Source organism: Balaenoptera ricei, chromosome 13 (genome assembly GCF_028023285.1).
Source record: "Balaenoptera ricei isolate mBalRic1 chromosome 13, mBalRic1.hap2, whole genome shotgun sequence".
In the NCBI taxonomy this organism is placed as follows: Eukaryota; Metazoa; Chordata; class Mammalia; order Artiodactyla; family Balaenopteridae; genus Balaenoptera; species Balaenoptera ricei.
In genome coordinates, this window is record NC_082651.1 from 79,182,182 (window position 1) to 79,207,228 (window position 25,047).

At 40.1% G+C, this 25,047-nt stretch overlaps 1 protein-coding gene across 1 annotated transcript in view; it reads left to right on the forward strand.

Moving 5' to 3' along the window:
• The first annotated feature begins 785 nt into the window (after positions 1-785).
• The window catches only part of ALK (ALK receptor tyrosine kinase), a 739,286-nt gene continuing 715,024 nt past the window's right edge, over positions 786-25,047 (forward strand). The window contains exon 1 of the mRNA XM_059942612.1: positions 786-1,452. Within this exon, the coding sequence (XP_059798595.1) occupies positions 786-1,452 (667 nt within the window). The remainder of the gene's footprint in view (positions 1,453-25,047) is intronic.

A 25,047-nucleotide genomic window follows, 5' to 3' on the forward strand; every position in this document is an offset into this window, starting at 1 on the left:
CGGGCTCTCGGGCCCTGAATGCTTTCACTCCGCTGCTGCCGCCAGGGCCGCTTTGGTGCCTGGGAACTCTTGAGACGCCGGAGGAGAGCAAGGACGCTGAAAACTTGCGCGGCGGGGGCTCGATTCAGGTCCAGAAGTTCAGCGAGAAGTGCAGTCCGAAGAGCTCCCGCTGCGGAGGGTCGAAGGAGGGTGCGAGAGAAGGAAGCCGGTGCCCTCGGTCCCCCCCTCCCCTTTTCCCCCCTAGACGAGGAAGAGGAGCTCAGAGGAGCCGAAAGCAGCTCAGGAGGCGGCCAGGACAGCAGACACCAGCTCGAAGCCACCGTTCCTAGCAGGAAAGTTGCGGAGCATTGGAGGCCGCTCGAGAGCGGATACACCACAGCTCAGGCCGCGGGGGGCAGGAGAGGACGGTACCCAATTGCCATCTCCCTTCAACCATAGTAGTCTCTCTCGTTCCAGAGCGCGGGGAGCTACGGACGGGGGCGCGGCATTCCGCGCGGCGCGCGAGAGGCACAGGGTCTCAGCTGCCGAGCGCTTCGCGCTTCAGGGCCTCTTGACACGCCCCTGAGCCTCCAGCAGCGTTTTGTTGAGATTCCTGCTCGCCTCCTTGCAGTTGGAGGAAAGGGAATCGAGTGCACGCACAATCCTCCTGAGATCAGGTGGAAGGAGCCCTTCAGGACCAACGACTGTTCGGAGCCCCTTCCCATTTTGGGGGGTGGGGGGAGCGGAGGGCGAGGCTGGATCCCGGAGACTCGGGAGACTAGTATAAACAACCCCCCTTTGGCGGGATGGGAGCCATAGGGTTTCTGTGGCTGCTGCTGCTGCTTTCACCGGCAGCCTCAGGCTCCGGGACCGGGACCGAGACCGGCCAGCGCGTGGGCTCACCAGCCATGGGGCTGGCGCTGCAGCCCCGGGAGCCGCTCAGCTACTCGCGTCTGCAGAGGAAGAGCCTGGCGGTGGACTTTGTGGTACCCTCTCTCTTTCGCGTCTATGCTCGGGACCTTCTGCTGCCGCCGCCGTCCCCTTCGGAGCCGAGGGCTGGCCGGCTGGAGGCGCGCGGCTCGCTGGCTCTTGACTGCGCCCCACTGCTTAGGCTGGTGGGGCCACCACCCGGCGCCAGCTCTCCCGCCCCGGCCCGGGCACGGACGCTGTCCAGGGTGCTGAAGGGAGGCTCGGTTCGCAAGCTCCGGCGCGCCAAGCAGCTGGTGCTGGAGCTGGGAGAGGAGGCGATCCTTGAGGGCTGTGTAGGGCCCCCAGAGGAGGCGACTGCGGGGCTGCTCCAGTTCAACCTCACTGAGCTGTTCAGCTGGTGGATTCGCCACGGCGAAGGACGGCTGAGGATCCGCCTGATGCCCGAGAAGAAGGCGTCGGAAGTGGGCAGAGAGGGAAGGCTGTCCTCTGCGATCCGCACCTCCCAGCCCCGCCTTCTCTTCCAGATCTTCGCGACCGGGACTGGTGAGCAGCTCCCGCCCGAACGTTTCGGGATTTGGTTTCTTACAGGCATCAATTTGCAACCACTATCAACTAACCCTCGTTTCCAAAACCTCAGCCCGCGGTTCTTAGCTTTCTTTTCTCCTTCCACAAACCTTCTTCCCCAGTTAGACTGTATTTTCTTATTTTCTCCCTGAACGCAGTCACTCCCCAAGGGACTCTCCTTTCCTCCCCAGCAACCAAGTTGGGAAAAAAGTTTCCTGTTCTTGGAAGAATGACTCTTTCTACTGACTTTACACAGGGTCTCAGCCAAGATTGGATGCCCTTCTGGGGCTCCTGGGACAGTTGAAATCCCTCTAGTCTGTGTTCTGAGAGCTTGGTTCTAGATCTCAAAACTGTTGCCCTTCTTCTTTTCGCTTTGTTCCTTTTCCTGGCCTCCACAGATTTTGGAAATGTGATACACTTTCTCAGGGAATATAGAACTCCTTTTCATATTACTGAATCCCACCCAGCTATCCCATCCGAAAGTTGGCTTACCTAGAAATTGCCTCTTCTTCATTAATTCATTCTGCTCTCCGCCTAACCCCAGGCTGCTATCCACTCACAGACTCTTGTTCTTCCTCTCAGATGTGTTGGGAGAGCCCCAGAGGAACTAAGGGACAGGGGACAGGAGGGAGCTGTGGAGAGAGGGAGCAAAGTTGCCAAGATTGTTTCCTTTGGGGAGTCACTCTGAAGCCAGGAAGAGACAATAGTTGATTTCCCTGTCTTTCCCTGTCCCCAGTTCCTTCTCTCCAATTCTTAGCTTGAATATCTGCAGCAACAGTTCTGGATGACAGTCTCTGGCAGCCCTGTTTCACTGCAGATCTCTCTGCTGGAGACTCCTGAAACGGGGTTTCTGTTTCATTTACTCTCATTTTCTTCCCATATTCACTGAGTTGGGGGTGTGTATTCAGGCACTTACTTCTAACTCTTCCCATAATATCCTTTGACTGGGAAAACCAGGTGGCTTTGAATGGATGTTTCTCTTGTAAGACCACTGGGGAAAGGCTTGTCAATAAAATACACAATGTAAATGAATGAGAAAGCACGGAAAAGAAAGCATGCCTTTTAAAAGCCTACACTAATTTCATTGGGCAAAACCCAGCATCTTTTCTATCATTCTTGTTGTCAGAAATAAATGAAATTCTTACGCTCCACTGGTTACTAATGTCTTGTATTCATTGGATGGAAAGCATTGAAAAAAAGCCCATTGTAGAGCTACAAGTATCTCCCATGCTTGTCCCAACACACACACATGCTCCCACATATACCCAATAGTCTAATGCAGCAGGGATATTCAGAAGCTGAGGTTTCTCAGTCATTGCAGAGAAAACATACTGGTATGTGGTCCCCATGGAAAACAGAGTCTGGATGCATATTTCAGCGTTAGCATTAGTGGCATTGGCACCTAAAATGACCCCTTTGTGTCCAGTGTTGGAATTTACACTAGCTCATGGTAAGAGACAGGGTCTGATGAATTTGACAGTGCCTTCTGTGAACTGAGATAGGAGGCCAATACTGTTGTCTCACTACAGATACTTTTATTTTTTTGGAACTAATTTATTTATTTATATATTTTTTAGCATCTTTATTGGAGTATAATTGCTTTACGGTGGTGTGTTAGTTTCTGCTTTATAACAAAGTGAATCAGCTATACATATACACATATCCCCATATCTCCTCCCTCTTGCGTCTCCCTCCCACTCTCCCTATCCCACCCCTCTAGGTGTTCACAAAGCACTGAGCTTATCTCCCTGTGCTATGCAGCTGCTTCCCACTAGCTATCTGTTTTACATGTGGTAGTGTATATATGTCCATGCCACTCTCTCACTTCATCCCAGCTTACCCTTCCCCCTCCCCATGTCCTCAGGTCCATTCTCTACATCTGCATCTTTATTCCTGTCCTGCCCCTAGGTTCTTCAGAACTATATATATATATATATATATATATATATATATATATTTTTTTTTTTTTTTTTTTTTTTAGATTCCATCTATATGTGTTAGCGTACGGTATTTGTTTTTCTCTTTTTGACTTACTTCACTCTGTATGACAGTCTCTAGGTCCATCCACCTCACTACAAGTAACTCAATTTCATTTCTTTTTATGGCTGAGTAATATTCCATTGTATATATGTGTCATATCTTCTTTACCATTCATCTGTCGATGGACACTTAGGTTGCTTGCATGTCCTGGCTATTGTAAATAGAGCTACAGTGAACATTGTGGTACATGACTCTTTTTGAATTATGGTTTTCTCAGGGTATATGCCCAGTAGTGGGATTGCTGGGTCATATGGTAGTTCTATTTTTAGTTTTTTAAGGAACCTCCATACACTACAGATATTTTGTAAAGAACAGCTGTGCTTTAATGTTGTCTTGGCTTCTGTGGTTTATACATACTACATTCTCTTTTAGTGCCTAATGTTTTTGTAATGGATATAAAAATTATTTCTCTGGGAATGCAGATTTTCTTCCACTTTCATGTCTCTGAGCATCTCTGGAACCTTCCCATCACTTCTTGTTAAATGACCATAGGCCCTAGCAGTCTAGATGTTGATAGGCAAAAGGGGCCCTTTCTACAGCCCTGAACTTACCTATTATAAACAAGCAGGTTGCTGGAAGTTATCAGTGTTGACTGTGAAGAGTCACACGCTTAATGCTTTTGAAGAATATACTCCAGTCAAGCGTTAGATAGGGAGTTGAAGCTGCCGAGTGAGGGAGTTTCATGTAGAGATTAGTGTGCTCCAGGAGCTGCTCTGCTCCTGGCAGTAGGGAAGCACAATGAACATCCCAAGTCCTCCGTCAGCAACACAGTCCGTTTGGCAGCTGGACCAAGCCCTTATGCATCATTCGATGCATCTAGCAATGCTGGTTTTAGAAAGAGCCAGGATTCTGCTATTACAAGGCTAGAAATTTTGGCCAAGCATTTTTCGTCAGGCTTGGGATCAAATGATTATTGATAGGATCAAATAAGACACTAAGTGTAACTGGATGAGCTCCCCATGACCTCCAGAGAGACAGACAGCTTACTGAAAAGCACTTCAGGCCTTGTGGTGACCACACTTGGAACAGGCTGGACTCTCCTGCTCTGAGACATATGCTGTCTGCAGTTAGGCAGCTGGCCATGCAGGACTAGAGGCCTAGCTTCTCGCTTTACCACTGCCTCCCCAACCTCATTTAGATATGATCTCCACTGCAGACTCCCTGTGGAGGGAGTGGACACACCCTTCCATATCATGTTTCATGTTTGGGGCAGCATATACTATTGTGGTTTCATTCATTTTCTTGTATGAAAATTGAAGCTTAGGTTCTCACACTTGGATTGATTTTGCTATTTATCATGTTTGAGGAAATGGGTTTATTCTTTTTATATAGGCTCTGATTTATAGAAAAGGCATTTACCTGTTCTGTGACATAGGATCTTCAATTAAGCAAGGGAAAATAGGTACAACTCAGTAAATTTCTCCCTGCTTCTGCCCAAGTAACTAGTGGTCTGGTCTAGAGGGGTGTGATCTAGCTGATAGGACTATCTGTGGGGAGGGAAGAGGAGAGGATGGGTCTTCTTCCACCCCTTGTGTTGAGGGGCCTGGGGCAGTCCATTTGTCTCAGACTAAAGACAGGGTACCAAACCTGAGCAGGACCATGGCTAGGAATGTGGTAAAAAATGGAAAGCACCTAGTCAGGACAAAGCAATACCTTCATATCATTTGCAGTTTGGGCTATCTGACAGAACAAAAGAATGTCTAAGAGGCCTTATAATGCATGACATACTAATGTCTTTTCTTTTTGGGTTGTTTTGAATTCATAAATGGGATCGATGTTTCGAAGTCTGAAGTAGTTCCCCAGAGCACCCATTCACGGAAAAGAGGTAGAGAGACAGCTGCTGGGACTGTACAAATGGTGTGCACTATCTTGGGACAACCCAAACCTGAAAAAAGTTGTCTGCCTGGAGGCTACCACATTGCCCATAGCTCCACTTTGTAACCTGTTTTGTAGATGTTTTGACATCTTGCTTCTGCCATCCTCCATGAAGAGGCCTAGAGGATAATGACCTGTGGGGTAAGAGGGCCTGTTTCCCCGTTAATACCCTCCTTCCCACTCCAAGAAAGGGGATATATGATTTGGGACTTTATATGTACCATGGAGAGGCCTAAGCAATTTAGAGTAGGTGTATGCAATGCAACACCCCTTGACCCTTGACCTCACATAACTGTCAGTTCCTTCCCATTTCATTTCTGGAAAGGGCAAAGAGATAGAAGGAAGATAGAGAGGAAACTGGAGCTCCCAGAGGGATATCAGTTATTGGAGGTGAATTGGGAGGGTTGGAACTAGTCCAGAGAAGAGCAGAGAGCTAATTTAAGAGTGGAAGGGACTGATTTATGATGAAAGATGAAAAGAATTAAATATATATGGCTGGGCTAAGTGGCGATGAAGGGAAAGCCATGGTAACAATCTACAAATCTCTGAGGAGGGAAAGTGGCAGTGAAGAAGAAGAGTTATTTAGTGTGGCCCACAGAAGTAATAGGATGAGACTCTCAGAAGGAAACTTCAGGTTGGATATCAGGGAAACCTTATTTTCTGAAATTGATATTCCTCTGACTATGGAATGGAATTCCAAGGGAGCAAAATAGTAAGGTGAGATGTGGGTCAGACAAGCCACAGCATTCATAATTAATCAGTTCTATATTTTCAAATGTTGAGAAGCCGCAACAGGCAGGAGAGCCAGGATGGGGACCAGTGGCAGGAATCAGGATATTCTGGGTTACAACTCTTGAGATTCTCTGGGTATTGATGTTTCCAGGGGGAAAAGAAAATAACTGCATATGTAACTCTGAAGTTTGTGGGAAGTGCTTACAAGAAGATCGTTAGTATCTTGGAAAAAATATTTTGAAATTACTGAGTTTATTTTTCTCTGTCCCTAGATTAAACAGAGTGTTTCTCTGGGGTTTTTGTATATTCAATAGGGGGAGGCACACTCACCTAGGAATATGCATCTAAGATGCATTTATAGGTGTGTGTGGCATCAAGTCCTTGGGCAAGACAAAAGGTAGCCGGGTCTTGAGAAGATGAGATCAGTTCTAGGTTTGGTGAACTCCTACCGGCTACTGAAAACCCTTTGAAATGCTGAGAATACATACAGCTGTTTGAAAGATGGGATTCTTCTAAATCCAGTTGACTCTTTCACAGATTTACAAAAGAGAAATAAGATTCATAAGGGTTTTGTGTGTGGGATGTTGGAGGGGAGTGTTATCGTTAATATAAATGAGTGCTTTTATGAGGCAGTTTGTCTGCTGAAGGTGAAGAGGGACGGGCCTGCGGGTAGGAGAAGAGAAGGAGAGTTGTGTGAGCAAAGCTGCAGCCTGCTGCCACTCTTCGCATTACTGCCTGACAACTTCACTTCATAGAAATTTGCCCAGCCTGATTTATAAAGGACATTTTGCTTTTTTAAATAGCCATTCTTGATGTCCTGTTATAGGTGTATGGAACTTTATAATTTATAAATCACTTTAATATTTATTATTGTTACCAATCCTATAGTAGGAAGAGCAAATATTTGCTTTATTTTATAAATGGAGTAACTGGAATCCAGAAGTTTGATAACACTTTTTCAAGGACATTCAGATAGAAAGTTTTAGAACTGGAAACTTTCATTTATGTGTTGAGAGGTTATGAGTTGCTAGAGGGTGTGGTAGGTACTGACTAGGACCACAGACCCTGCCTTCAAATCAGAGCTCTTTCCCCTACAGGAATCATCTCAAGGTTCATATTATAAACAACCAAAACATATAAATAGAGGAAAAGCTTTACATTATCTTTGTCAGAAGGCCATACAATAAATATTTGGTGGGCAATAGCCATGACTTGGAAATTTTTCTTAAAATCGTTTTTTTTTTTGAAAGTTGTTTTGTTTGTTTGTTTTTTAATTGAGGAGGTGAATTTTTAAAAATATTTGTTTACTTATTTATTTGGCTGTGCTGGGTCTTCACTGTGGCACACGGGATCTAGTTCCCCGACCAGGCATCAAACCTGGGCCCCCTGCACTGGGAATGCAGAATCTTAACCACTGGACCACCAGGAAAGTACCACATTTCTTAAAATCTTTAAGGCCCAGTTTCATCTTTGAAAAATGGGTATAGTAATAGTTCCTATCTCAAGATGTCATCATGAATATTAAATTAGATGATGCATGTAAATCCTTAACCCAATGCCTGACACATCATAAACTGCTCCATCAATATGAACAATTATAATTTTTCCTAGAAGCAGCAACACCCCAGCATCTGGTTGTGTAGGTTGTGCGCTCTACAATTCCAAGGGTTCTATATACATTTTAGCCTATTTGAATGGTGCCATCTGGAGTTGTGCAGTCCTCATGTGTGGCAATATGTGGCAACACTGGCAGAAACTGTGATACTGTGCGTTCCCCATGCAACTAACTTCTAACTCCTAAGAGATGAGAGGTGAGATCCAGTGGAAATGGGGAGTGGCCAGGGTGGTAGTTTCTATTGTCCAATCATGGAAGGCCTGATTTTCCCAGAAATATACATGAGAAGGGGCGTTGAGGTGTGGTATTTACTTTATTCCTATCAACTATTATCCTCTTATAGGTCTTTTGACCTTGGATTCAGTCCAGAGATTCAAGTGGCATATTTACAATCCAATTCTTTGTTCTTCTGTAGAAATAAACCAAGCCTTAACTTTGTGAAAGTATGAAAACTAATGCCAAGGAAGAAAAAGAGGAATTACAGAACAGTGGTTTTTAGATGGTGGGTCTTCCCTGAGAGTGATCTGTGCAGTCCAGGCCCCACCATGTCCACAGACATGCTGGACCACTGGCCTCTGATTACTCCTTTATTGTAATTAGCTGGAGCTGTGCCCTTCCTGTACATTTCTATCCTCACTCTTCATTGTCAGATGGAGAGATGGAAAGTCCTAAATGGTTAATGGACATGAGCCCATGAAAAGCAATTAAATCTTTGAAATTCCATGGAGACACATAGCCCAGGGACTTGAATGGGAGGCTGACTTAGGAAAGTACCTCAACCTAAAATAAGCTGTTAAGCATCTACACTGGATTTTATAGGTGGTGGGTTTTTTTGTGAGCCAGAGATGAGCCATTGCCTCCAAAAGATGCACATGGACATCATCTCTGCTTGGGAGTAGAAGAAGATGGGTGTTGGTGAGGATGGTTATAGGTCCAGGGGTCATGTGGGAGAGCTGCAAATAGAACTAGCAAGGAGCCCTGTGGATGCCTTCTTCCTTAGAGCCATTGCCTTGCCCTCCGATCTAGGTTGTGGCCAGTGTTTCTTAACCTAGTGATGACCTGGGCTCTTTCACACAGTAAAGGTGTGAGATAGGAGCAGTTAAAAGTGAGTGCTGGCTGGTGGTGAGGTAGTAGAGGCGGGGAGGTAACCCAGTGCCTTTTTGGGTGAGCCACATTTCTCAGAACAACTTTTTTTTTCTTCAGTAAATCTTGTGATGAATTTTCCAGCTGGACTGTTCTGAGCTCGGGTCCTTTCCCAGGGAAATTCTGTCAGATTCATTTAGTGATATAACCTAGGCATTCCAGAAAGTGGGAGGCCCCAGAACAGGGCAGGAGGAGAGCTCCCTTGGGGCAGATTCACCTAACCAAATGGTTAATTAAGGGTCTTTTTCCTTGAATCGTCCCTTTCTGGCTAAGTAACAACAGGTGCATGAAGAGGTAGGCAGTCAGAATTCCCTGGAGTAAGGAAAATGCTAAAGGGTAGGTATTAAAAAAAGGTATGAAAGTAAAAAAAGGAAATCTAAGCAAGCTTAAAGGAAATCAGGCAACTAGCCAAAAGAAATCAGAAGGAAAATCTAAACCATTGGCTGTATTTTTCTTTTTCTCTTATTTATGTTTTATTCAGTTTTCCCTGGAATATAGGTTCATGAGGGTGGGCATGGGCAGAATTCCTCTATGGATCCTTTTTACATTCTCAGCCCAGATAATTAAAATAAGTATTCTTCAGTGAACAGAACACTTGATTAGGAGCTAGGAGGCCTAGATTCTATTACGATATTTTCCTTTATTGGATTTGAAATAGTATGCAACTCCCTTAAACTCCTTGAGCCTCTGGGTGTTTGTTCCTAAAGGAGATAATACAGATCTTGTCTTGACTAACTCATGGATTCGCTACGAGAATTGTATGAGATAACCTATGTGGAAGGCTTCAGTCTGGATTATTCAGAAATAAATATATAGGGCAGTAGAAAAAATTAATATACAAGATCATGAAAGGTACTGAGATTCTGCTTTATCCATCCATGGTTTCAGCCAACCCTTGGCGTTAGGAGCAGCTGTACAAGGTCCCAGAGTTTGAGGCAGGCCTTAAGTTTCAGTTAACAGCCCAGAAGAACTGAGAAGGGGTTGTGTAGCCCTTCCCCAAGGTTCCTAAAGTGAGGTTCTTTCATTGAAATCAGTTTGCTCAATTCCAGAATTTTCTGGAAATGGATCTCTGGTAGTGGGACATAGGAACCTGTATTTTAGCATCAGAAAATGATTTGTTTTTTAATTAAGGGACAACAAATACAATAAAGTGGATTGAGTGCATTGATCTTGTGTACAGCTTGATGGTAATTCACATATACAACATCCATATAATCACCATCCAGATGAAGATGCAGAACATTTCTAGCATCCCCAGAAAGCTTGCTCCTGCCCTTTTGCAGTCGGTATCCACCCCCTAACTAAGGTAACCGTCCTTATCATCCATTAGTTTTGTCTATTTTTGAATTTCATGTAGATGGAATCATATCATAAGTACTATTTTGTGTCTGGCTTTTTTTTTTTACTCAACATGATTTCTGTGGGGTTCATCAATGTCGTTGTGTGTACCAGCATTCTTTCTTTCTTTTTCTTAAATTGCTGCGTTGTATTCCTTTATATGAACATAACACCATTTATTTATAGATTTTCCTATCAAGGAATTGGACTTGTGCAAAATCAAAAGTAAAAGGTCCTATTCTAAATAATGGGTAAAATAATAAGTCAAAGATTTGGGGTTGAAGCCCAAGGCTACTTATTTTCTTCTTTGACCTTCAGTTTTTCTTATTTGTAAAGTGAGAAAAATAATACCCACCTCCCAGGGTTACTGTGAGAATTAAATAGGATAAGGCATGTAGTAAGCCCTGACACACAGTTGGTATTCAACAAGTGTTAATTTTTTCCCCAGTTCTTGATTATATTTCTTCCATTGGTGGCCAGAATGGATTCTTCAAAAGCTTCCTAAAGCAGGGAAGGGGGGGCCTTGTTACAAATGAGGTCATTAACTCACAGAGGGAAAAGTAACAACCAAGGACCATGTAAGTTACATGTAATAACTCTTAATTTTATTTTAAATAAGTAAAACATTTTAAATAAAACAAATATTTCTACCACTCAGTCAAAATTAACAAATGAAATATTCAATAAATAAATCAAAAATTTCAAAACTCTTTGGTCTTATATTCAGGTCAAAGAAGAGAAAAAAATGTAGAGGGGACAGAAAAAGGTGGGCAGAAACACAACAATATTTATATAAAGAGAGAGAGAAAAATGAGAATGACAGAGATATAAGTGGAGAAACTGAGGAATGTATAAGAAGAGGTAACCCAGGAAAACAGAAGGAAGGAATTATCTTCTGGACACTGCAATGCATAGATATAGAAAAAGAGACCAAAAGAGTGACAGAAAGAGGGCTTCCCTGGTGGTGCAGTGGTTGAGAATCTGCCTGCCAATCCAGGGGACACGGGTTCGAGCCCTGGTCTGGGAGGATCCCACATGCCGCGGAGCAACTAAGCCCGTGCGCCACAACTACTGAGCCTGTGCGTCTGGAGCTTGTGCTCCGCAACGAGAGGCCGCGATAGTGAGAGGCCCGCGCACCGCGATGAAGAGTGGCCCCCGCTTGCCGCAACTGGAGAAAGCCCTCGCACAGAAACGAAGACCCAACACAGCCAAAAATAAATAAATAAATAATTAAAAATAAATAATTAAAAAAAAAAAAAAAAAAAAAGAGTGACAGAAAGAGAAAGGGGAGATGGGGAGGGAAGGAGGAGGGAAGGAACACTTGATTATTTTTGGTCTGGAAGGATTATTTTTGCCCTGGTGTCTGAACTTATGACCAACATTATATAATGGTCATTTTCAATTTTATTGAAGTATAATTCACATATAATAAAATGCACCTATTTTAAGTGTTTGATTTGTTTGATAAATGTATACATCTGTGTAATCACCGTCTTAACTATTACAGTATATAGAACATTTCTGTCAACCCCTAAAAGGTCTTTCTTGACCTTTTGCAGTGAACCCCCTGTACGTCCTGCCCTAGGCAATGTCTGATTTTATTTCTATCGCAATATATTAGTTTTGTCTATTCTGGAGGTTCATATAAATGGGGTCATACAGTATATTCTGTTTTGTGTCTGGCTTCTTTCACTTAGAATTCCAGTGCTTTTAAGATTTTTTTGTGTAGTTGTATGTATTAGTAGTTTGTTTCTTTTTATTGCTGAATAGTATCTCATTGTATGAACATACTAGTTGATCCTTGAACAACACGGGTTTGAAGTGCGAGGGTCCACTTATATGTGGATTTTTTTCAACAGTAAATACTACACAGTCTGCAGTGGTTTGAATCCACTGATGTGGAATGACAGATATGGAGGAACTGAACCCTGTATTGGGAGGGCCGAATATAAGTTATATGCAGATTTTCAACTGTAAGGAGGGTAGGTGCCCCTAACTTCTGCATTGTTTAAGCGTCAACTGTATTACAATTTATTTATCCATTTATCTGTTGATGGACCATTAAATTGTTTCAAGTTTGGCGCTCTCATGACTAAAGCTGTTATGAACATTTTGTGTATAATTCATTTTGTGGACATATGTTGTCAATTCTCTTAAATCAATTATGGAATTGTTGGATTGTATGGTAAATGCATGTTTAACATTATTAGAAATTGCAAAACTATTTTTCCAACGTAGCTGTACCATATTATACTCTCATCAGTGATGTATGAGAGTTCTACTTGCTCCATCCACATCCTTGAAAATACTTGGCATTGTCAATGTGTGGTGGCATTTCATTGTGGTTTTAATTTGTATTTCTATGTATTGGTTATCCAACATTGCATAGGAAATCACCCCTAAAGTTAGTGGCTGAAAATAATAATAAATAATTTATTATCTTTTATAGTTCCTGTGAGTTAGGAATTTGGGAACAGCCTGACTTGGTGCTTTTTGCGTGGAGTCTCTCATTGTGGTCAGATTGCGGGCAGATATCAGCCAAAACTGCAGTCATCTTGAAGCTTGACTGTGGCTGCAGGATTTACTTACAAGGTGCTTTGATCACATGGCTGGCCATCTGATGCTGGCTACTGATGGGGTCTCAGTTCTTCACCAGGTGGTCCTCTCCACAGGACTGTTGGAACATCCTTGTGACCTGGTGTCTGGCTTCCCTCAGACTGAGCATCTATTGAGGTGATCATATGGTTTTTCTACTTCTACTTTATTTTTTTGATAAATATGATGAACTACAGTATTTAATGTTCAAATGTTGAATTAGCTTTAAATTCCCTGGATAAACCCCACATGGGCATGACTTATTCTCCTTTTTACATATTGTTGGATCAGCTCACTAATACCTTGTTGAGGATTTCTGCATGTTCAGGAAGATTACTGGTCTATAGATTTCTTTTCGTGTCTTTGACAAGCTTTAGGGTCTAGGTAATGCTGGGATCATAAAATGAGTTGGGAAGTGCTCCCTCTTCTTTTTCCTGGAAGAGAATTGTAGTTTTTTCTTTCTTCAATTATTTTTAGTAGAATTTGTTACTGAAGCCATCTTGGCCTGGTGTAGTCTTTGCTGGAGGGTTTTTAATTACTAAGTAGATTTATTTAATAATTATAGGATTATTCAGATTATCTGTTTATTCTTGAGTGAATTTTAGCAGTTTGTCTGTATCCTTAAAGAAATTGGTTCATTTCATCTAATTTGTTGAATTAATGCAAGTTAGGTTGTTCATAATATTCCCTTATTTTTTTTATGTCTGTAGGGTCAGTAGTGATGTCCCTTCTTTTACTCTTGATGCTGGTAATTTGCATCATCTCTCTCTTTTCTTTGTCATCATTCTGGCTAGAGAATGACCAATTTACCAATTTTATTGAATTAAAAAAAAACTTTTGTGATATTGATTTCTTCTATATTATTTTTCTTATTCAAATTTCATTGATTTCTGCTCTGGTTTTATTATCTTTCCTTCATTTTGTTTGCCTTGGGTTTAATTTGCTCTTATTGTTTCTAGTTTCTTAAGATCATTGATTTGAGATTTTTTCCCTCTATTTCAAATAAAATCATGTAATGCTAAAATTTCCCCCTAATAACTGCTTTAGCTGCATCGTACAGATTTCATTATGTTGTAATGAAATTTCATTTACATTCAATTAAAGTATTTTCTAATTTTCCATTTGGCTTTCTCTTTGACCCATGGTTATGTATAAGTATGTTTTATTTCTTAATATTTGGAGGATTTTCCAGATATCTTTCTTTCATTGATTGCTAGTTCGATTCTGATATGGTCTGAGAATATATTTGGTTTGCTTTCAATAATTTAAAATTTGTTAAGGTTTATTTTATGGCCCTTATCTTGCTGAATTTCCATGTATACTTGAAAATAACATGTTTTCTCTTATTGTTGGGTGGAATGTTCAATCAATGTCAATTAGGTCAATTTTGTTAATAGTGTTGTTCAGGTCTTTTATATCCTTGGTTTTCTGTCTGTTTGTTATATGTGTCACCAATAGAGGAGTGCTGAAGTCTCTAGGTTTTTGTTTGCCTCTTTCTCCTTTCAATTCTATCATGTTTTGCTTCTCTATTTTGAAGCTCTGTTATTTTGAAGCTCTGTTATTATGTGCCTGCACATTTAGGATTGGTATGTATTCTTCATAATTTGCCTCTTTGATTTTATGCAATATCTCTTTTTATCTCTAATGATATTCATATTTCGAAGTTTCTTTGATATTAATATAGCCATTCAGCTTTCTTTTGATTAGTGCTTACATGGTATATCTGTTCTATCCTTTTACTTTTAATCTATATATTTATTTAAAGTATATTTCTTATTGAAAACATATGGTTGGATTTTATGTGTTTTTTAAAATTCAGTCTCACAATGTCTATCTTTTACTTGGTGTGTTAGACCACTTGTATTTAATGTTATATTTGATATGGTTGGATTTAGATCTACCATTTTTATTATTATTATTATCATTATTATTCTCTCTCTCTGTTTTTTGTTCTTCTCTTGTCCCTTTCCTGGCACCTTTTGAGTTACTTGAATGTTTTTCAGTTTTAATTTATCTATTTTTTGGCTACATCTCTTTGTATTGTTATTTTAGTGTTTGCTCTTGGGATTTTATATATGTATAGACTTTCACAGTTTATTTTGAGTTGACAGTTTACTACTTCAAGTAATATATGGAAGGCTTACAACTATATATGTCCCTTTACCCACCCCCTTAATATTATAGTTGTCATATATGTTATATCTACATAACTTGAAATCCTGCTAGAAAATATTTATAATTTTTTCTTTCAGCAGTTATTCATATTTTAAATAACTTAAGAGGAGAAAACTCATCCTTTATATTTACTCAGATACATACCATTTCTTTTGTTTTTCCTTCTTTCTTAAACCTCCAAATTTCCCTATTTTATCATTTTCCATCAATCTAAAGAATTCCCTTTCGAATTTTTTTTAGAACAGGCCTTCTGGTAACAAATTCTTAGTTTTTCCCTTATCTGAATGTCCTTATTCCCTCTTCATTTATGAAGAATATTTTTATTGGGCACAGAGTTCTGGGTTGACAGTTCTTTTCTTTTTGCTCTTTAAGAATGTTGTTCCTCTCTTTCATAGTTTCTGGTGAGCATTCTGTCATTAAATTGTTCTTCCCTATATGTAGCTATTTTCAAGATTTTTCCTTTGTCATTGGTTTTCAGAAGTTTTATTATGATGAATCTGTGCATGAAATTTTATTTGATTCTCTCCTCTTTGCAATTTGTTGAGATTCTTGATCTGTAAGTTTAGGTCTTCCACGATATTTGGGGAGTTTTTCAGCCATTATTTTCTCATTTTTTTCCCCCTGCACCAATACCTTTCTACTCCCCTATGGTACTCTAATTGCACAACTATTAGACCTTTTGATATTGTCTCACATGCTCTTGAGGCTCTGCTAATTTATTTTTTCAAAATTTTTTTCTTTCAGTTCTGCAGATTGGACAGTTTCTATGATCTGTCTTCAAGTTTACTGAATCTTTACTCTGTCATCTCCATTTTGTGATAATTTTTTATTTTAGATATATTTTTCAGTTTAAATTTTTCATTAAAAAAATTTCTATTTACCTACTGAGAACCACCTTTCCATCTCTTTTCCAGAATGTTTATGTTTACCTCATGGAACATAGGTATAAGAGCTTCTTTAAAGTCTTTGATAATTTCAGCAACTGATCATCTTGTTTTTGGCATCTGTAGATTATCTTTCTTCTTAAGAATTGGTCACTATTTTTGTTCTTCTTTACATATTGAGTAGGTTTAGGTTGCGTCCTGGAAAATTTGAACATTATGTTGTTTGATCTGACATTTGAGTGTGGTTTAAACCTTGGTTTTGTTCTTAAAGCCTTTGTTTTGTTGCTTTGAGTCTGTCCACACAAGTGCTGCTCACAGGTGAGCTGGAACCTTGGGTCATTTTCTTTACAGAATTAACATATTTCCTTCTCCATCTCTCTCCTCTTCTAGATTTTCCTTAAACTCACAGTTTTACCCACTTGTACTACTGTGGCACAACTCCCGCAACTAGGGTTGCCTTCAGGCAAAACAGAGAGATAAAGAGAAACAAAACAGGGATTCCCTCCGTACTCTTTGGCCTGAAGGGGTCCCTTTTACCCAGTCTTCTGGCCGGAAAGATGTGTTTTTTACAGAGTTTCTGTTAGAATTTTGGCTGCTGACACCGCCAGCTAAGCTAACTCTCTTGAGGGCTTATCGTGAAATGAGAAAAAAAGAGAAGAACAAGCAAAGAAGTGGAGATCTCCCTCCATACTCTCTGGATCACAGGGCCCTTTTCCTGGCCTTTTGGCCAGAAAGAAAGGATTTCTCCAGGTATCCTTATGAGTTGCTTTTCCAAGTTTTGACTTTCTTCCTCAATATTCCTGGTTTTATTTACTTCTCAGAGTCCCTTGATAGTTGTTTTTGTATTTTGTCCAGAGTTTTTGGTTGTCAGCTGTAGGATATTAGGATTTAATGGGCTTACTCCATCTTGGCTGTAGTAGAAGTTCCTTGTTCCTTTTTGAATCACTTTCCATCTACAATATTTTTCTTTCATCCATTCATATTTAGTGTTGTACCATTCTTCTGTATTTAAATTTGCTCAGATTCTGTTTGCTGAAAGTGTCTTTATTTTGCTTTTATTTCTGAAGATTTTCACTGGATATACTTTTAGGTTGATAGCACTTTAGTGTTGTCCTATTGTTACATGGTTTGCATTGTTTCTGATCAGAAGTCAGAGAAATTTTTATCTGTATTTCCCCTTCTGTTTCCCTCCCTACCGTCCCATGGTTGCTTTAGGATTTTGTGTTTATCATGGAATTTCAGCAATTTGATTATTATGTGTATTGTGGTTTTCTTTATGTTTTTCTTGCTTGGGATGTGCTGAGCAACTCTTGGTTCTGTAGGTTTATATTTTTCATTATATTTGGAAATTTTTCAAACATTTTTTCTGCTCCCTATTCCTAAGAATCTAATTACAATTATGTTATACAATTAATGTATTCCCACATTTCATTAAGGGTCTATTAATTTTTCTTCAGCCCTCTTTCTCTCTCCGCTTTTGTCTGGATAGATTTTTTTGCTTGTTTTAAAGTTCACTCCCTTTTTTAAAAAAATAAATTTATTTATTTTTTTATTTGTTTATTTTTGCTGCGTTGGGTCTTCATTGCTGCGCACAGGCTTTCTCTAGTAGCAGCAAGCAGACGCTACTCTTCATTGCAGTGCAGGGACTTCTCATTGCGGTGGCTTCTCTTGTTGTGGAGTACGGGCTCTAGGCACACGGGCTTCAGTAGTTGTGGCACGTGGGCTCAGTAGCTGTGGCTCACGGGCTCCAGAGCACAGGCTCAGTAGTTGTGGTGCATGGGCTTAATTGCCCCATGGCATGTGGGATATTCCCGGACCAGGGCTCAAACCTGTGTCCCCTGCATTGGCAGGTGGATTCTTAACCACTGCACTACCAGGGAAGCCCAAAGTTCATTCCCTTTTCTTCTACAGCATCTAATCTGCTGATAAACCAGCCCATCTTATATATTTTCAGTTTCAATATTATATATTTTTTTAGCTCTAGGATATCTACTTCCATTTATGTTTCTCTCCTCATTATGTTTATGTTTTTTTAAAAGTCCTGAACATATTTATAATAGCTGCTTTAAAGTTCTTTCTGAGGCAGTCTGGTACCATGGGAAAGAGCACAGCCATTAGAATCAGACCTCCTGGGTTCAGATCTTAGCCTTAATGCCTACAAGCTGGGCTGATCCTAGGCAAGTTACTTATTAACCTTTCTGTGCTTTAGTTTCCTCAAAATGGTACAAAGAGATTATCTCTCTTGGAGGGCTATTGTGAGAATAAATGAGATAATACCTAAAGCTCTTAAAACAGTAGTGCCTTGCACATAATAAGCACTCAGTAAACATTGACTGTTATAATTTTTTAAGTTCCTTTCTGCTAATTAAATTATTTCTGTCATTTCTATGTCTGTTTCTATTGACCAGGTTTTCTCTTGGTTAAATGTCACATTTTCCTGCTTCTTTGTATACCTAGTAATTTTTTATTGGCTGTTGCGTATTATAAATATTACATTGTTTAGTATGTGGATTTTGTTGTCTTCATTTAAAGACTGTTAACTTTTGTTTGCCAGGCAGTTAATTTACTTGCCTATCGATTTGATACTTTCGAGGATTATTGTCAAGTTTTACTAAAGGAGTTTAGAGGAGCCTTTATTCTATGGTTAATTTAGGTGTTGTCTTAAGATTTGGCCTTTCTATGGGCTCCACTGAAAGCCTCAAGTGTTCAATGAGGTTTTCTACTCTGGTTATTAAGCACTTAAACATTTCCCAATTCTGTGTGAGCTGCAGAAGTTTTTCAGCTTGCACTTCCCTCAAAGATGTTCTTTTCCTGGTAGCTATTCTTTACCCAGCCTTGTGTAATCTCATCCTATGAATGCAACTTAATACTCAGCCAAAGACTCAAGGGGACCTCTGTGCAGTTTTATGGAGTGTTTTATCTCTCTCCATCTAGATGTTCCTTCTCTGGTTTGCTCCCTGATAATTCAAGCTGCATCAGCCTTCTCAAACTCTGCTGTCTATTACCTCAGGCCTGTGAGACCACCACGCTCTATTTGGATCTCTCCTTCCTGTATCAGGGTGTGGTAAATGCCTCCAGGCAGAAAATCAGGGCAGTGCTAAGGCCTACCGCATTTTATTTTCCCTCTCTCAAGGATTATAATCGTGTGCTACTGATTATCCAATAAAAACAGTTTTTTTCATATATTTTGTCAGCTTTTTATAATTTTACAGCTTTTTATGACAGAAGGGTTAATCCAGTGCTTATTGAGTACTCCATCATGGCTGGGCGTCTGTATGATGAATTTGGAGATCAGAGTCATATTGGTTTGTTTCCAGAGACACATATAGATATAGATGAGAGGGCTCACCAAAGAGAAATCAGACAAAGGGATACTTTTTATGGATACCTATAAGTTTGGACTTTTGCCTGAGGAAATGCTATTTATTGGTTTGTTTTTTTACTGAGCACTTACCAAGTTGAATGAAATACAATCTCTTTCTCCCAGGAGGAGTTCACAACTAGCTTGGGAGAAAAGGCCGACAAGGCATGCTAATAAATAACTCCAGTGAAAGGTAGCACTTGAGTGGTGAACAAATGATGCAGGTGGTTATAGTGGTTCAGTGGAGGCTTGGAGAGGTCAGTTCCTGCTGGGGTGATTAGGGACAGGTTCAGTCTGTACCTCCAGATCCCAAAAACCATTCCTTTACCATTCCTAAACCATTCCTTTAGTCTGATGAGCTCCACTTGTTCAGTGCATGATAGGAGGAGTGAAGTTCCTCTGAGACAGGAAATTATACCTCTGAAATTTTAGAAAGAATAAACTTATTACCTTTTGGCAAGGAGTCAAGTCAAAGGATATCTACTGAGAATGATGGTTTTCTTTTGGGATTACGATAGAAGTGAGTTAGAAAAAACGTCCAGAAGGAGGTGATTTGAGAGGTTTTGGAGTGAGTACATAATTAAACTTGAAAAAGAGAAGGGCAAAGGACCTTTCAAGTTGGGGCAATAACAGAAAATAATGCCCAGAGGAAGAACAACTGGTTAGAGAGAGAAAGAGAGAGAGACAGACTGACTCTGTGGTGTATGTGTGTGTGTGTGTGTGTGTGTGTGTGTGTATGTAAGAAAGTAGGACTAGCCAGAACAGAAAGGTCTAAGGAGTATTGGGGGTTGAGGAGATTGGTACTGAGTCAGATACTCTGAGTTAGATGTGGGACTGCCTTATTGAGTCAAGAATTTACATTTGATGCTGAAGAAATCAAAGTGTTTAGTTCTTGAGTAGGGGTGATGCATGTTGATTGCACATTGACTGAAGATTCTTTAGGAAATGTAGTTTGGTCATGGGTTTCAGGCCTGGACCACAGGGAGGGCTGGTAGTTGGATCTGAGCCCTGAGAGGCTGTCCCACTGGCTCAGGAATGAGAGACTCAGAGACACCGAGATGTGAGGGGAACAAAAAGGAAGAAGTCAAAGGTCTAAGGTTTTGGGCCGGGGACGCTGTAGACTGGTAGTGTTACTGATAAAGCAGACAGTTAGAATGAGGATCTGGTCTGGGGGAGAGTGGCTAGCATGATAACAGTTGTAGTGGGCATCCATCTGAGGATCAGGTTATCTGGTATGCACATGGAGATATGGAGTGGAAGCAGGAACAAGTGAGAGGTCCAGACAGAAGATATGGATGTGGGAGCTATTTACATGGAAGGAAGGTCACACCTAAGATTTAAGAAAGTTCATAATTAGGCAGTGGAATGGAGTCAATGATGTTATCAGAAAGAACTTTCTTACAAGAAGGAAGAGAGGCCGCTGGATTGTGTGGTGTCATGGAAACTGAGGGAGACAGATGTTCCATAGATGGAGTAGAAAGGTCATTGTGTTTGACCAAGAACCTTCTGGAGAGCAGGCATAGGCACAAGGAAGTTTAGAGGCAGTGCTGAGAAATTGGAGCAAAATGTGCTTACGTAGTAGTTCAAGGAGTCTATCTGTGAAAGGAAGAAGAGAAGAGAAAGAGACTGAGATGTCAGTGATGTTAGAGGATTCAGCAGAATGAAGAAAGGGTGTGTTAAGGATAGATGAAACTTCTTAATGTTGAAAATCAGAAGGGGAAAAGCTAAAGAGAAAGGAAGCTTCAGGTACCAGAAAGAAAGGGGATAATTGTGTAGCAAGACCACTCAATCTAGGCATTGCAGACTCTTACACAGGCCTCAGATGCCATTCCATCCAGGCTCTGTCTGCTTCTGCAGTCTCTTCTTTAATAGTGTTCCTGCCATTTCAGCTTTTAAAATATGTCCGGGAGATGGGGAATCACTATTTTATGAGGCTGCCCTGTGCTTGCTGGACAGATCTGTTGGAAAAATATTTAATACTGGCTGAATTCTACTCCTCCGTAACTTAATACTAATGGTAACAGCTACCATTGAACAGTTTTACAGATTACTGTATTTAGTCCTCACTATAACACAGTAAGGTTGATTTTATTATTATTCCCATTTTATTAGTTATTCCCAGATAACTAAGTCTCAGAGAGGTTAAGTCACTGGCCAAGGTCACATAGCTAAGGAGAGAAGGACCTGGTATTTGAATCCCAACCGGTTTAACTCTACCCCTATAATCGCTATGTCTTATTGCTCCTACTTGTGACTGTTATTCGTTCCGCAAGTAGTGTCCTTTCTCCAATATGAGGGCCCTTTAAATGTTTGAAGTCAGTTATCCTACATATGCTGGATAATTTCCTTTGTCTCCTCCTTTTCTTTCTCTTCCTTTTTCTCACCTTTTTCTTTTCTTTTTTTTTAAATTGTTAATTCAACAAATAATTATTGAGCAGCTTCAGAATATCAGACACTGTGGTAGGTGATGCACAGATAGCAATGAATAAAACAGACCAAGGCTTTGCCCTCATGGGGTTTATAGGCTGTGGAGGGAAGCATATTGAGTGTGCAAATTAACAAATACATATATAATAAGAAAAGATGATGAGTGCTGTGAAGGAAATAGAGTTCTAGCCTCCCTTGTCAGTTTTCCTCATAAACTCTGGGTTTCAGAGTGCTCACTATGCTTCTTTCCTCCTGACGCCTTCTCCTCTTAAGGGGTGTCCTTCAAATGAGGACAACTGCTGCTGCTGTGATCTGATCATTGTGGAGCACGTTGAGGCTCTTAACTGGGAATCTTTGTGATACAGCAGCTTAGAGGTAGGAATGGGCAGAAGAACAGGCAGGGGTGACTGGAGAGAGGACAGATGTGCAGAGGGCCATGCAGAGATGAAGGATGGAGAGCCCAGGAGTGGGGACAGATGGTTTCAATCCATTCCATGAAGTATGAGCAAAGGTCATGCTAAATAGATCACGAAGCCATGCATCCCCTTCCATTCCACAGATCCTGCCTTTCCCTTCATGCTCCAGCCCCTCTGTACCCACACATCTGCTTTACAAATGCAGCTGAGGAGGAAAGCACTGAATACGCATGTGTCACAATGGGCAGCTAAGGTCAGAAATGTGCTACAGGGAAAGGTTTCTCCCCTTTCTCCCTTCCCTCTTTCCTTCCTTCCCTTCTAGTCCCCTCCCCTCACACCTCCCCTTCCTCTCTCCCTCCCTCCCTCCCTCCCTTCCTTCCTTCCTTCCTTCCTTCCTTCCTTCCTTCCTTCCTTCTTTCCTTCCTTTCATAGTATTAGTCTTAATACCATAGTTTGGAAGACTCTGGTTGGAGAAAAATGTCAAGAAGTACAAATGCAGATTTGATACATCTGACCTTTCTTCTCTTCAGAACAATAAATGTCAAATAGCTTAAAATGACAGCCAGGATGGCTAGAGATTATTTATGTCCTTAAATATTTAGAAACATAGTTTAGACTTAAGTCTAATTTACATGAAGATTCTGACCAATGAGAATCATAAACACTTTTAAGGGACCAGCATAAGCAGTGATGTTTACATTTCAGAAAACAGAAAATGTTTTGAAAAAGCATTCTGAAAAATCAGAATAGAATGAAGTGGTAAGTGATTCCTGATAAGTAATGAGAACACTTGATAATATCAAGAAAGTATTTTGTGACACAAAATTGTGTTTGGGTTTTTTATATCTGCGTGGTGTGGTTTGGTAGCATTCCAGAGAAAGACCCACAATCCACATGTCCTGTCCTTTGATTAAATAAAAAATATTATATATATGCATTTTTACTTGAATCACTTATCCCCGTTTTACTAAAGACGTTTTACTGTTAAAACAGAAGGAGGGAGAATTATCTTGCTCCAGCTGTAAATCCTGATAGAAGTATATAACCTTCAGCCTGTGGAGGGTGACATTCTTTACTCTACCTCATACTCAATTATCATCAGAAGCAGCAGCGTCCCTTTTAGAGTAGAGGCTCTGAAAGGTGTTTTTTGTTTTTGTTTTTGTTTTAAAGAACTATGAACATTAGTTAACCCATTTACTTCTGAAATGACACATCATTGCATTGTGTTAAGAAAATAGAATCTGAAGTTAGTTCTGGTTCTGGTACTCAACTCCAGAACTTAGAAGTTCATAAAGTAGTGAGACAATAAAATTTTTCTGCTCCTGGAAGTCTCATCTGTAAAATAGAGATTATGTAATAATAGAGATCGTTATAGCACTTGCTTTATAGAGTCCTTATGAGGAGTAAATGAGATAAGTAAAAGAAGAGTTTAGTACAGCACCTGCCACATGGTTAAAGGACTGAAAATATTATTTATTATCTTCTATTTTAGTATTATTGTTGTTTTAGTGATAAAAGGGTTCCCCTAACTATTTTTTTGTTCCTTCTTTTTTATACCATCTTTGCTGAAATTTAGCTATATTCAAAATTAGAGTTTATCCTTTATAAAATACAATTAAGCAAAGAACCCAAAAGAAAGCTTTAAATGTTGTAGACTAAAGCAGCCTATTTGCTTAAAGAGCTAAAGTCATCAGAAAATCAGTGCCATCCCATTGTGCATTTCCTAAGAGTTCCATATGGATCCAGCAAATCTTTTCTTTGTTTCTTTTTTAATGTCAAATAATTTTAATTAAGTCATGAAGATTATTTCTAAACTCTTAAGATATTCACTATAAGATCTTTTACTTTCATAGCAGAAAAAGTCCGTATTTCTATAATTAACTATGAAGTTTGAAAACCTATGTAAGTTGAGGCAGTGGAAGGAGGGAAGAGAGTTTTGGACCAGGAGTCATGGGATTAGGTTTTCATTTTAGGATATGCTGACTTGTCCTATTTGAACCTAGGCAAATCACCTAAACTTTCTCAGTTGTAGTTTCTGTCATGTGAAATAAGTGAGTTCTAATCTCTACTATCCCTTTCCTATTAAAATTCTGTGATTCAAACCTATTTCCAGGGCTGGTTTTGAAGCATTACTGGGAAGATCCTATTTCTATAAACAGTTGCAGGGTTAATTAGAATTTCACAGAGCAGTGATAGGAAATGATAACCTTCTCTGATTCTTATATGTTTGGTAACTAGCAGATTATGATAAGAATTGTTTACCTCTAACTAATATACCTTTTCTCCACATCCACACCAGCATTTGTTATTTTTGGTCTTTTTGATGATAGCCATTCTGACAGGTGTGAAGTGATACCTCATTGTGGTTTTGATTTGCATTTCCCTGATGACTAACGATGTTGAGTATCTTTTCATGTCCCTGTTGGCCATCTGTATGTCTTCTTTGGAAAAGTGTCTGTTCAGGTCTTCTGCCCATTTTTTAATTGAGTCATTTGTTTTTTTGATATTGAGTTGTATGAGCTGCTTATATATTTTGGGTATTAACCCCTTATTATTCATATCATTTGCGAATATTTTCTCCCACTCAGTAGGTTGTCTTTTCATTTTGTCAGTGGTTTCCTTTGCTGTACAAAAGCTTTTAAGTTTAATTAGCTCTATTTGTTTATTTTTGCTTTTGTTTTCTTTGCCTTACGAGACAGATCCAAAAAATATTGCTATGATTTATGTCAGAGTGTTCTGCCTATGTTTTCTTCTAGGAGCTTTGTGGTTTCTGGTTTACATTTAGGTCTTTAATTCATCTTGAGTTTATTTTTGTATATGGCTTGAGAAAATGTTCTAATCTCATTGTTTTACATGTGGCTATCCAGTTTTCACAGCTCTACTCATTAAAGAGACTGTCTTTTCTTTATTGTATATTTTTGCCTCCTTTGTCATAGATTAGTTGACCGTAAGTGCATGGGTTTATTTCTGGGC